This window comes from Chionomys nivalis, chromosome 10 (assembly GCF_950005125.1).
Source record: "Chionomys nivalis chromosome 10, mChiNiv1.1, whole genome shotgun sequence".
NCBI classification, from domain to species: Eukaryota; Metazoa; Chordata; class Mammalia; order Rodentia; family Cricetidae; genus Chionomys; species Chionomys nivalis.
Genome location: NC_080095.1, coordinates 28,161,490 through 28,174,499, shown reverse-complemented (window position 1 = coordinate 28,174,499; position 13,010 = coordinate 28,161,490). Strand labels below are relative to the sequence as shown.

General features: G+C 38.7%; 2 protein-coding genes across 11 annotated transcripts in view; one reads left to right on the top strand and one right to left on the bottom strand.

The window, feature by feature from the left end:
• Zc3h14 (zinc finger CCCH-type containing 14) overlaps positions 1 to 3,109 on the top strand; it is a 45,540-nt gene extending 42,431 nt beyond the window's left edge. For all 10 annotated transcript variants that reach the window (XM_057782638.1, XM_057782637.1, XM_057782632.1 and 7 more), the window contains one exon: positions 243 to 3,109. In XM_057782638.1, the coding sequence (XP_057638621.1) occupies positions 243 to 249 (7 nt within the window). In that variant the 3' untranslated portion in view covers positions 250 to 3,109. The remainder of the gene's footprint in view (positions 1 to 242) is intronic.
• Positions 3,110 to 3,140: 31 nt separating this feature from the next.
• Positions 3,141 to 13,010, bottom strand: part of Eml5 (EMAP like 5) — a 114,017-nt gene continuing 104,147 nt past the window's right edge. The window contains exons 37-44 of the mRNA XM_057782639.1: positions 10,642 to 10,756; positions 8,199 to 8,387; positions 7,894 to 8,066; positions 6,247 to 6,409; positions 5,724 to 5,827; positions 4,976 to 5,129; positions 4,351 to 4,451; positions 3,141 to 4,116 (exon numbers count right to left, since the gene is read on the bottom strand). Of these exons, the coding sequence (XP_057638622.1) occupies positions 4,080 to 4,116; positions 4,351 to 4,451; positions 4,976 to 5,129; positions 5,724 to 5,827; positions 6,247 to 6,409; positions 7,894 to 8,066; positions 8,199 to 8,387; positions 10,642 to 10,756 (1,036 nt within the window). The 3' untranslated portion in view covers positions 3,141 to 4,079. The remainder of the gene's footprint in view (positions 4,117 to 4,350; positions 4,452 to 4,975; positions 5,130 to 5,723; positions 5,828 to 6,246; positions 6,410 to 7,893; positions 8,067 to 8,198; positions 8,388 to 10,641; positions 10,757 to 13,010) is intronic.

Sequence of the window (13,010 nt, the reverse complement as noted above, 5' to 3'; positions counted from 1 at the left end):
TGTTCATACGTAGTTTAAAAACGTAAAAGAAATCCCAAGTCAGTTTTCTTAGACTTTAGTGATGGCAAAATACTGAAGTTTCAAAACATTTTAACATGGCCTAGAAGTTAAATTGCATAATTTTTAAATTTTAATCACCTTTATGTAATTGAATTCTTAAAAGAACAAACACCTTAGCTAGAAGTTTTGTATTTATGTGTTTATAAAGTTAATTTAAAAAAATTTTGGTCTTATTTATTCAGCGAATGATGCCATAGTCCTACCTGGCAAGAAGATCATGGAGTTTGAAAGCTTCCATCTTCTATGAGAGATACTCTACAGAACTTGTCACGTCTTTGAAATTTAGAATATATTGCTTTCATAATATGAATTTTATTGCCTAACTGAAGTGTCTAATTTTTCAAGTTTGTAAGTTTATTAAGTGGTTTCAACATTTTTTGTTTGTTTGTTTTGACGATGAAAAAGACAGTTTTGACTATGACGGAGACAGTTTGAAGAAAGCCAAAGTCTATTAAAACATTTACGGCATGTTTGTACATTGCTGTTTAACATCATTTTTGGTAATGGTCCTGTAGCTTAAGGCTGTAGTGCCCGTTTGAAGGCCATTGTCCTCACAACTGAATCACTTTTCTCCCAAAGATGATGCAGCGTTTTCTCACTGGGTTACAAATATTGCATCATCTTTGAGGAAATAGGAGTGGCCAAAATACTAAGGCAGGTTTGAACAACTAATTTAAATTTTGTTTTTAATGTCTGAATCAATTTGCTTTGAAAAGCATAATACAGAGTCTTAGTTTAAGTGCTACTCTGGTAGAGTGGACTGAGATCCCTTGCCTTCTGTGAAAGTAAGTAGTGACATGGTCGTATAGGGTAAACATGGTTGGAATGACAAATGCAAAAACATATGAACAATTCCTTGAAACGCTTCCATTTACTATTAGCATATAATTTAAAAATAATTTTGGGGGGACTACATTATCACAAAGTCATACAAAAAATTTTACAAGTATATACAGAAAGTTTCAGAAAACAGACTGAACTCACAAGAGTATAAATATACATATATATATTCCAATGTTCTGAAAAATATTGTCAGAAATAACTCCACAGAAAATATACTTAGTTACTCCTGAAGATCATTCTTGAAATGTAGATTTAAGTGGTATATTTTAAATGACAGAACTATATATAATTACAGAAATCAAATGGGTAAACGTCACAATAAGATGAAACTTGGCCACTGTATTAAGTTTTATGTGTGTGGTTTTTGAAGCTGTTAAGGCAAGAAGTGTCAAATGTTTTAAATAACAGACAACTGATTTTTCAAAGACTTGATGTTTTAAAAATTAAAGTGTAAGAGGTGGTTAGTAAAAGGGATAATAAAAGCTCAAACATTTTCAGGACCAAATTTAAACTGTTAAGTTACATAAAGGATGGATAATAAAGTCACGCCTATAAAAGTCTAACACTGTGAAGCCAGCCCTTCTACTGCTGTGGTCATTGCCTTTCCATTGAAAGATAAAAGCATTGAGCTAATTATTCCACCACTTCATAAGTTGGCCTTGGCCATGCTAATCCCATAGAGTAAAGATCAGAAAGAGCAAAAGGACAAAGGAGACAAGGGCCTAAAGCTGCTTGCTGCAAAGGGTCAGGTGAGGTGGCAATTCTTCATTCTGTAAGTGCATTCCATTAAATTTAAGGCATTCATTCTAGCATTGCATCTCATCTGAAAAATTTTGTTGAAAATTGTGTGAATTTCCAGAACTATGCTTTTTAACTATCACTTTCTAAAAATGTGCATTGATGTGTTCTCATAACTGTCCAGTAAGGACCAGAAATGGGGGGCAGGTTAACTGGTTTAGCTTTTTATAAGAAAAGAACATGTGACAACCCAATTACTTTCTGTTATTTAGTAGACAGTGACCGTAAACAATTAAAAAGTGGTTTTTTTTTTTTAAGGTAGAGTCTCACATATTTCAGACTATCCTCAAACGCACTATGTAGGCAAGAATGACTGTGAATTTCTGATTCTGTGCTTACACCTGGGATTATAGACATGCCCCATTTAATATGTGGTGCTAGGGATTAAATCCAGGGCTTTACAAATTTAGGTACACACTCTACCAACTGAAGTACATGCTCTAGCCCCACATTTGAATGGTTTGTTGTTCAAGACTGTGGTTTATAGACAGGCTTACTCTGACCCTAAAACAATTAACTGGAGTACTTGTTCTAAATGAAACCACACAAGAAATCACAGAGAGAGAGAGTGGACATGGTTGATGATGATGCAGAGTAGGGAGTGTGCTGTGTGCTTTGGCATGCATTTACATAGGAAGCAAGTGGGATGACAACAACTGGTGGCAGTCTTGGGCTATAAATTCTGATAATGCAAGTACACACCATAATTCCCTGGATTTAAAAACTATAGGGCAGATTGAATGTGATTCGTCATCCTTTTCACAGTTGGTGGTTAATCCAGCAAGGACTGCCACTTTGGGGGACAAAAATAGAAAGGAAGCGGTTTTTTCTTTATGGTTTACTTGTTTAACATTATGGACTTTTATAGAACTGAAATTTTTCTGTAACTAAAAGCTGGCAAGCTGTCCAGAGGGGAAACCTTAGAACTATAATATATACCATGCTTAAATTTGAAGGTGGTTTTCTTTTTACATGAATTCTTTAATTTATTGACTCCCATTTTATGTAATAACCAGTGTATTCTAAAACTTGATCTAATATAGATGGACCATTTGGCATGAGCAGTGGAAGAGCTTATGCCTTAAGGTTCTTGAAGTTTCTTCATCAGCCTTCAGCTTTAAAACTTGCCCAGCTCCAAGCACTGCTTAGACAAAAGTTCTCTGATGCAGTGTGTTCATTCTGGTTTTAATATTCACAATTTTTGAGCCATAGAAAACATAGCAAACCAAACAGGATTTCAGAGGCTTGGGGTAGGGAATCTATGCTACAGAGATAATTTACACAGTAAAATAAAAATGGAAACAACCAGTAGAGCATCCTCGGTGTCGTCACATGTAGAAAAATAAGTTTTACACGGCAGTCTACTGGAGTTCTCATGTTGAAGAAACTAGCGAGGCTAAACAGCAGAGTCCTGGAAGGTAAGTCCCAATCTTTGGCAGCATTAAAATGGAAGGATTCTGACTGAGTTCCTTCAGATGATCCTGGAGTCATTCATTTTGGAAAACAGCCTTACAGGTGCCATACATCTAGTTAAACAGCTTGTTTCAATACAAAACTATAAAAATGTATGCCCAGTGTTATTCGTGTATGAATTTAAGGTTTTTTACACAATAAACAGAGGTTTATTAATTAGATCATACCTTTAAATATGCAATATTATCTTTCCGTTAAGAGCTACTGCTATCACAGAACCTTAAAAAACTGTACACTTGGAAATGAATGTTCATTATTACCACTTTCCCATTAATGCCATAATTTTGCTTCAAAATTTCATGGAGATGGCTCCGACACAGACTGACAGCTCCAGCATGAGAACGTAGCCGTCAGATGCTGCTGACGGGATCTGTTCTCAGCAGACTGGGGAGCAGTGTCCTTTGCAGAGGGCACTAAACTAATGTTTAAGGAACATTTGCCAGGAAAGCTTGTGTAAGTTACCCTAAGAAAAATGTTTCCATTTTTTAAACTGACACTTTAGGATGATGGTCACTTACTTACGCCTTTCCTTGTACAAGGGTGAAATATTTCATTGAAGAAATGTTAGAAATGAGAAATTTTTCAATTTTTTTGTTAAGACTGCTGTACCCTAAATCTCCTGGGCAAGTCTGCCAAATTACACACTCCTCAATAAGAGGAGGATGGCTTTTATCAAGTAACTCAGTCATTTGCAATGTAATTATCTGGCAGTGTACAGATTATGGGTTGGTACATACAGCAGGCATTTTGAACTCTCAGTCTTCTGCTGTGTGGATGGTTCTCTGCATCCCTCCCTGTCTTCAGTTAGCACCACTGGACCATGCAGAGTTTGGTTTTGGTTTTTTTGTCATGGAACTGGTCTCGAGGTGAGATTTGTTCAGTCTTCTCAGCATTATACTGGCAGTTCAGTGAGGCATATGTACACATTTCCAGACAAACAAACTACAATCAAAAAAAAGTGACAAGGAGTTCATCACATTCTAGGTTTTTAGATTTTGCCAATTTATCTTTCGGATCACATGTACAATAATTTTTGCTTGTTTATATGAGGTTAATGGCTTTGGAGTCACTGGCTATTACCATCTGAGAGATGCTGGCTGTCTTCATTACCAATGCTGTATGAATTATTTTAGTAAGTCTTCACTAGTACTGCTCTTCCTGGACTGAAATACTGACCTGCAGTCATCGCCTCCAGCACTGACAACATGTCGATCACCACTGGTAAATCGAATATTCGTCACGTGGGGAGAATGACCTAAGAACCTCTTGTGCTTTGCCTAAAACAGAAACAAAACTCCCTCATTAGTGATGTATACAAAGGTTCCCAAAATTTATCACAAGAGTAGGGAGGTAGCCCCCCGGCAGTTTACAGGTCTGTGTACAACAAACTAGGTCATTTGGGTAGTCATATCTACAGGACCCTGGAAGCTTTTCTCTCTGAAAAAGGGGTGGGGTGGAACTTAGCAAAAGCTCATCAAAATTTGTCTACAAGTTTCCGGAGACTATAGGGAAGATTCATTTTTTTGAGACAAGGCTGTCCTTGAATTCGGAAATCTACCTGTCTCTGCCTCTGCCTCTGCCTCTGGAGTGCTGAGATCAAAAGCAGGCATCACCACACTTGGCCTGGAAGATTTGTTTTTAATAGCTTTTATTTTGGGTGTTGAGGAAGCTTGAGGAAACCTTTGGAAATAAAATTTTAACTACAGTATTTAGTATCAGCACCATAACATTTTATATAATGTGGGAAAAGATGAATCATCTAAGATACAACTAAAGTAATACAAAAATACTAAACACTTACAAATTTTTCTGGGCATGGAAAATCATATAATTTAACCATGCCAAAGTCATCTCCTGTCACAAGGCTGATTCCTGAATGAGATACACAGGCACAGGTGACATCTGCTTTCTCAGCATGTCTGGACCAGATTCCCATAACTTCATCTCCCAGAATACTAGGTAGAGGGAAAACAAATGCACCACAAAAAACAAGACATTTTAACCATATTAAAAATAATTACCTCTGCCTCTCAAATGCTAGGATAAAGATGTGTATCTCCTGGCTCTACCAGTTGCTTTATTACTGTTGATCTCTTAGGAAAATGCCATGACATATTCAAGGTCATTACACTAATGTTTTTCAAGAACTTGTTTGAGCCATGGAAACTGATAAAGTGTAGGATAGTAATTAAATGGAAGGGGTCCCAGAATCAACATACTATTTATTTGTTAAAATTCAAGACAGGATAACAAAATCATGTATTCCATCATGCAATAACTTCAAAAATAGACTTTGCTACTTTTGTTTTTGAGACGGTCATGCAATATATCCCTGGCTAGTCACAAATTTGCTATGTAGATCAAGTGTGCCTTGAACCTGAATCACTTCTGCCTTCCATACTCTAGGACAAAGTTGAGCAACCATGCCTAGGCTGGTTTCCTGCTTTCTGCTCAAACGTGGCCTTGTTCATGCTACTGTGCCACATTCCCAATCCATAATTTCCAACTTCTCCAACCTCAAAAATCACTTAAGTGAAGTGTTTATTTACCTTGTCCAGGTAGCCCATGTGATCCTATCAATGGCAGCATGGTCTACAAGGTGTTTTCCTGAAGGCACTTCATAGACATGCCGTTTATAGCAGCCACTAGAAACCTGTTCTCAAAACGAGAGGAAACATCCATTATTAGTAGATATCTTTGTTATGTGTCCTCATGAGGACGTAAAAAATGAAAGCATGGAAGGAAGGTAATGAGATGCAGGTGAGAATAGCAGGAGCAGAGTGAGCGGATGCGCACAGCAGTAAACACCAGAGGCCATCATCTGCTGAGTGATGAGATTCTAAACACTTGCCACAGATTATCTTCTGAGACAATGGGCATGATAGTTTTATATGTAACCCATAACATGTACACATAAATAGTAAAGTTCAATTTCACAGAGCAGGATACAGAAGTAATACAGAAAAAACAGATCCGTGAGTTCAGGTACAGTCCCTGGGGTTTTAAATGCATTCACTAAAGAAATGCACAAGCAAATATCTTTAGAAATTGGGTGCAGTATTGATGCTGTACCTGGAGATGTCTGCTATCTGCAGAGAAGTCCATTTGAATGACAAAGCTTGGAATGTCTTTGCAGTAGCTGATTCGGTTAAGGGTGGGACCCAATGTTAGGTCATAAAAGTCCACTGAATTCTCACTAGAACCCACTGCCAAATACCGGGAATCTGGACTAAATCTGAATGCATAAAATGTTAAAAAAAAAAAAAAAGTTAGGTCCCATGTAATTGTTCAACTGTTTTTAATATTAGGGTCTTACTCCAGCACCTGAAAAATCAGTGTGTTTGATGTTGCTTTAAGTTACCTAGGAGACATAACTGTGCAAGCACACAGATTGCATTTGCCTAGTAACAGTAAAGATTTTTACAGTTTGCTTATACTAAATATTGTCTTCCAATTCTAATTTTAAAATAATTGGTTTGGTTTGGTTGTTTTGTGACAGGGTTTCTCTATGTAGCCCTGGCTGTTCTTTAGACTAAACTCAGGGATCCGCCTGCCTTTGCCACCCAAGTGCTGTGCACCACCTCAACTGGCTTCAAAATAATCCGAAGACATTCCAGAATTGCTAAATTAACATACTTCATAAGATAGAAAAATGATGTCTTAATATCCAAATACCAGTCAAATTAGCTCACTTGGGTTGTTAGGGTAAAATGACAACTCTAAGCTGGAAGAATATTTATTAAAAGGTAAATCACAAAAGTTCTCCCCTATCAGTCACAGGAAGCAGTAGGGTACAAACTGAGTCTTGAAAAATGTCCCAGGAGTCTTGTTGAGTAACAATAGAGACATGGAGAGGTGAAGAAAAGCCTTGAGATTTCTTTTATAAAAAGGGTTTTACAGTGGAAAAACCCATTTTTGACAGACCCACACCCAGTGTAGCTACTATGAAAATTAGTTTAAGCACTTAGAAAGGATCAAGAAAGGGTTAAAGACCCCAGAGACCATTCAGTAGTAGGTAAAGTCTCCTGCTGCCATGCCTGCCAAACCTGAGTTCAGTTCCCAGAATCCACATGGTGGAAAGAGGACCAGCTTCTACAAGTTGCCCTCTGACCACCACTTGTGCACCCTGTAGTATGTGTATGCCTACATATATACACGGCAAATCTTTCAAAAAAAAAAAAAAGTTTTGGTTAATTTGAATTCTGGTAAATAGTTATTTAGTATTGCCTGAATGAATGAACTGGGAAAGCAAGGAGAAGCTCTGGGGAGGAAGGCCACAGTTGACCTGTGAAGCCTTGCTGGGATTAAGCAAAGGTAATTTTAACCTTGGTTTTCAAACTTCTGGATGGCTGCTGGCTTTCATATTAACGGCACAAACCAGTTCTCAGGCAGTTTACTGCACACGTCTAGTAGTTGGTATCATAAGATAGGTTATGTTCGTTAGGATTTTTTTATTTAACAAGAAGAATTTAAATATAACCACACCAGCATGCAGCTTATATAACATGTATAAATGCTAGGGGTGTAGCTCAAGGAGTAGAGCCTTTGCCTCAAAGGCATCAGGTCATGGGTATCTCCATACTGCAAAAATAAATAAGGAATTACATGTCAGGACCTATTCTGGATGTATGGGCAAGTTGTTGTTGTTGTTGTTTTTTTTTTAATTATGCTGGTCATTGTAAAAATCAACTAGAAAATTTATTTCATCTGTTGACTAACCTGATGTCATGGATTGCACATCGCCTGTCTCTCTTCTTTCCCCATATTTTCAAAGAACTCACAAGTAATATAATAAATTCTCCATTTTTCATTCCAATAGCCACCATGTCCCCTTCAGGGCTATAACACACTGTCCGCGCAGCATGTCCCAAATTTACTTTGTTTAGCATCTTCTGCATAAGAAGCAAGAATCACAGGAAACATTTACAGTTGAAACCAGTTTTCCTCAAACCTCAATATCAAGCTAAAGCTAGTTGCACTTCTTAAAAACTGTAACCTCTCATTAAAAAACTGTATATACCTACTTTATCAGCAATATCCCAGAGTCTCACTGTCCCATCTTCTGCAGCAGAAAGGAAAAAATCCCTGGAAGGATGTGTTGCTAGTCCCCATATTGGCCCATCCACATGACCATTAACTAAAATGTTACATGCTGCATTTTTCTCTCCAACTTCAATTATTTCAGCATTCCTTGTCCCAACTAATATCTTGCCCTGAAACACAGAGGGACCAATCCACTTAATGCAATACAACAGTTACATGCTTTGAACTAATCTAATTGCAAAGTAATCATTAGCTCATACAAACATTTCTCTTCCTAGGGACACATAATGGCAACATCCCTGGGCTACTGCATGGTAGAGTCTGTGCTAGAGACAACTTCTCTCTACAGTGATATATCTGTACTCTTCAATATTCAGAGTTTTGGCTTTGACTATAATAATATTAGGACCTCCAGAGTGGGAAAAAGTGCACTGAGACACAAAAAGAACTAGAATTCATCTTTTAGTTGAAAAGTAAACTGCTAAGTTTGGTGGCATACACCTGTAATACCAGCACATGGTAGGCTGAGGCGTGAAGACTGCGAGTTCCAGGCCAGCCTGGACCACACAGCAGAACTTGTCTCAGCAGAAGAATGTTTAAACTTAACTAGGATTTAAGTATACAGATAGGACAGCACATGCATTTGATTTATAGGCACACAGTACAAGTGCCTAACAGTTTTCATAGAAATGTATGAGGTTTTGTTTCTTTGGGGGGTGGTTTTATTTGGTTTCGTTTTGGTTTTTGGTTTTTCGAGACAAGATTTCTTGGTGTAACTGTCCTGGCTGTCCTGGAACCAACTCTTGTAGACCAGGCTGGCCTCAAACTCGCCTAGATCCACCTGCCTCTGCCTTCCAAGTGCTGGGGTTAAAGGCGTGTGCCACCACCGCCTGACATGGTTTTGTTATTTTTAGAGGAAGCAAAATAGGGGAAATTAAAGCTGAAAGAGAAAGAAGGCCCTCACTCAGGTATTTGATTTGTTTTGTTGTTGTTGTTTTGTTGGTTTTTTGCTGAATGCAAATCAATAAACAGAAAACAACCCCCACCCCAAACATTCTGGAAGACTTTATTTTTTGTTTGTCTGTTGTTTTGGTTTTTTGAGACAGGGTTTCTCTGTGTAGTTCTGGCTGTCCTGGAACTCACTCTGTAGACCAGGCTGGCCTCAAACTCAGAGCTCTACATGTCTCTGCCTCCTGAATGCTGGGGTTAAAGGCAGTGCCCAGCTAGTAAGACTTTCTAAAAATAAATAATCCCCTTTTCTGAGAGCTGAACTCAGAGTGCCATAGCTGAGTTGAGTGTGTTGGTGCACATCTGTCATTCCAGCACTCAGGAGGTCAAGGCAAGACTACAACATAGGTGATCTTTGAGTTTAACTTCATCTGCATTCATCCCTCACTTATAAACCTAAACGGTGCATCTTATAAGCTACTTTAAAATCTCATTTACAAAGGGAATTTCTTTTTTTTTCTTTCTTTCTTTTTTTTTTTTTGGATTTTCGAGACAGGGTTTCTCCGTAGCTTTTTGGTTCCTGTCCTGGAACTAGCTCTTGTAGACCAGGCTGGCCTCGAACTCAGAGATCCGCTTGCCTCTGCCTCCCGAGTGCTGGTATTAAAGGCATGCGCCACCACCGCCTGGTGGGAATTTCTTTAAGATAAGTAAACTAGCTCATTTTAAAATTTAATTTGTAAATTTTAATTTTAAAACTTTGCTTAAGGGATAGAAATACAGATTAGATTCGTACTTTAGAACAGCCGCTGCTCTTGCAGAGGATATGGGTTAGATTCCACAGCTCACAATGATCTATAACCATAGTTTCCGGGGATCTGATGCCCACTGCTGGCTTTGGTGGGCACCAGGAACACACAAAGTACACAGATACTCATGTAAGAACATCACCCATACACACAGAACAAACATATCTTAAAACAACAAGCTCCGTTTAACCTTGAACATAGCTGCAACCTTTGGGCAACATATCGTAAAAACTCCCAACTCCTAAGAGCTCTCGTGCCCCGCTAAGCCCCTTCTCTACTTCATTCATGCTGGCTTGCCCAGACATTCCTTTCTGCATTACATGTCAAGACCCTAGCCATATGTGAATAGAGGTCCCTAAGAGGAACTCCTGAGGGTATGGTCAGTAGCATGGGGAAAATGCCGCTGCTGGACACATGAAAAGAGCTGCTCTAATAAAAACGAGTCAGTGGTGAGGATCTTCAACCTATCTTACCATAAGTCAATCAGAAGATTCAAGACAATACAGAGGTTTAAAGAAAACTCGCTTAGACACAAGTTTTCTGTATTAGTAAAAGTGGACATAACAGCACCCTATAAATCAAGTCTAGGTTATTAAGTTACAGAGTGCAGTCATCACAGCACAGCTGCTCTGTTTGCTGCTGCATCGCACTGGCTCAAGGGACACCTTACTTTGCCTCTGCACACAGACCGGACACAATCTGTGACTTGTCCTGTCTCAAGCCTGAAGGCCCGGCATCGCCTCAGTTCCTGGTCCCACAGTTTAACTGCACCTCCTTCCTTTGACCTAGGTAAATAAAAAAAAAAAAAACCCAAGTAAGTGTTTATAATTGACTACTACAATACTTTTCATTTTAAACAGAATATTTTAAACACCCTATTTGTAACTTCTAGTATTCTAAATTATCAGTCAAGGATACATACAATAAATAATAAATAAATATATAATATTTATATATAATATTTATTTATTTATCAGGGTGCTTCCAGTTTGGTAAACTTTATTTTGTGAAATATTTTCTTCTGACACAAACATAATTTTATTTAGTCCACTTTATATTACAATAAATTTCTCATAATAGTTCTCCATTAAGAAAATGCAGAAAAGAGGATTGTTTTGTTTTCAAAGATTGTGTGTGTACACACATACCATGGTGTGCATCTGCAGGTCAGAGAACAACTTTGGAATCTGTTCTCCCTTTCCACCTTTACCTGGGAACTAAACTCATCCCCAGGCATGTATGGCAAATGTCTTAACCTGCTAAGCCATCACACCAGCCCCACAAGATTTTTTTTTTGAGCGGGGGATTGAGACAGGGTTTCTCTGTGTAACAGTCCTAGTTGTCCTGGAACTCACTCTGTAGACCAGGCTGGCCTCACAGAGATCCACCTGCCTCTGTCTCCCGAGTGCTGGGATTTAAGGCGCATGCCACACACCTAGTTCACAAAAAAATTTCTAACATTAGAAAGATAACTGAAATGCAAAACAAGAAAAAGCATTATAGATGTTGTGCCTTAGAATTTACTTTTAAAGGCCAAAAGGGCAGCACATTTATTAAACATCCTATAATTATTAAAATATCCTGTTATAGCATGCTATTAGTAAAGGTGTGCAAAATCAGATGGTATGGGAAATACAAATATTTGGAGTAATATTCAAAGGATAAAATAAAGCCATTTATGGGATTTTCTCTTGAAAAAAACTGAAAAATAATTCCTTCATTTTGCGTTAGGAGAAAACACACCTTCCCATTAAAGAAACAGCAGACCAAAAATGCTCAGTAGGTAACTGTGTGCCAATCTGTAGCAAAAGAACTGAACTTTGTAGTTACTGTGTGTCAATTTTTAATTTCCAGAGGACTACACTGGTGGCAAATGGCTTTTATCTGTTTTTTTTGGGGGGGGGAGGGGTAGGGAGCAAGTGGTTTGAGGCAGTCTCATTGCCTCCCTGAGGCAACTATTCAAGTAGAGAAGTTGGCCTCAATGAACTCAGAGAGATATACCTGCCACTGTTTTCACTGTGCTGGGATTAAAGACATGTGTCATACCCACCTTTAATTTGATTTTTTAGAAGATTTAATATAATTTTTTAAATTATGTGTATACATATCTGTGTGTGGGGGTGGTCTATGCATGTATGAGTGTAGGTGCCCTCAGAGTCCAGAAGAGGGCCCTGGATCCTTTGAAGCTGGAGTTACAGGTAGTTCTGAGCTGCCCAGCATGAGTGCTGTGCTGAACTCAGGTCCTCTGCAAGAGCTGTACATGCTAATAACTGCTGAGGCATCTCTCCAGACCCTTGATCTCATCTATGTATGTATGTATGTATGTATGTATGTATGTATGTATGTATGTATGTATGTATTATTTACTTTTTGGTGTGTGTTCCTGTGCATGGATGTATGTGGTCACAGACTTCTATGCATTTCCACCACCAGGTGTCAGTCCTTGCCTTTCCACCATGTTTTAGATAGGCTTTCTCTGAAGTTTATCCAAACAAGCTGGATGGGCTTCTCCCCGTGGGAAAGTGCCAGGATTACAAGTGCTTGTGCTCCTTGTTCTGGCTTCTCCGGCTTTTCTGTGGGTACAGGGTGGTCCTCAGGAGATCAGGCACATAGAGTAAGCACTTTTACTCACTGAGCCCTCACCTCAGCCCAGAAATCAATTTTAAGTATCTGGTTACTGTTTGGATATTTGAAAGTCACGCTTATGACTGAGGTCGTGTAAGAATGATTTCAGAAACTGTCTTTAGCATTCTGTGTCTCCTCTTTCACTACCGTGACTCTGAGCCTCACAGGGAGGGAGGCAATAGGCAATGAAGACATAACTTGGCTTCTAGAGTAAAGGTTTCCCTTCATGTCCTGTCAGCAATACTGATGCAGGCACACAAGGACTAGGGACATCATTCTTAATCAGAAGCACAACTGCCTTTGGCCATCTCAGACAAGTAGCACTCTGACTGCAGTTCAGGTTTATCTAAGATGCCCAAAAGTTGGCTGGCAAGATTGCACAGTGGGTAATGAGACTCCAAGCAATTGACCTGA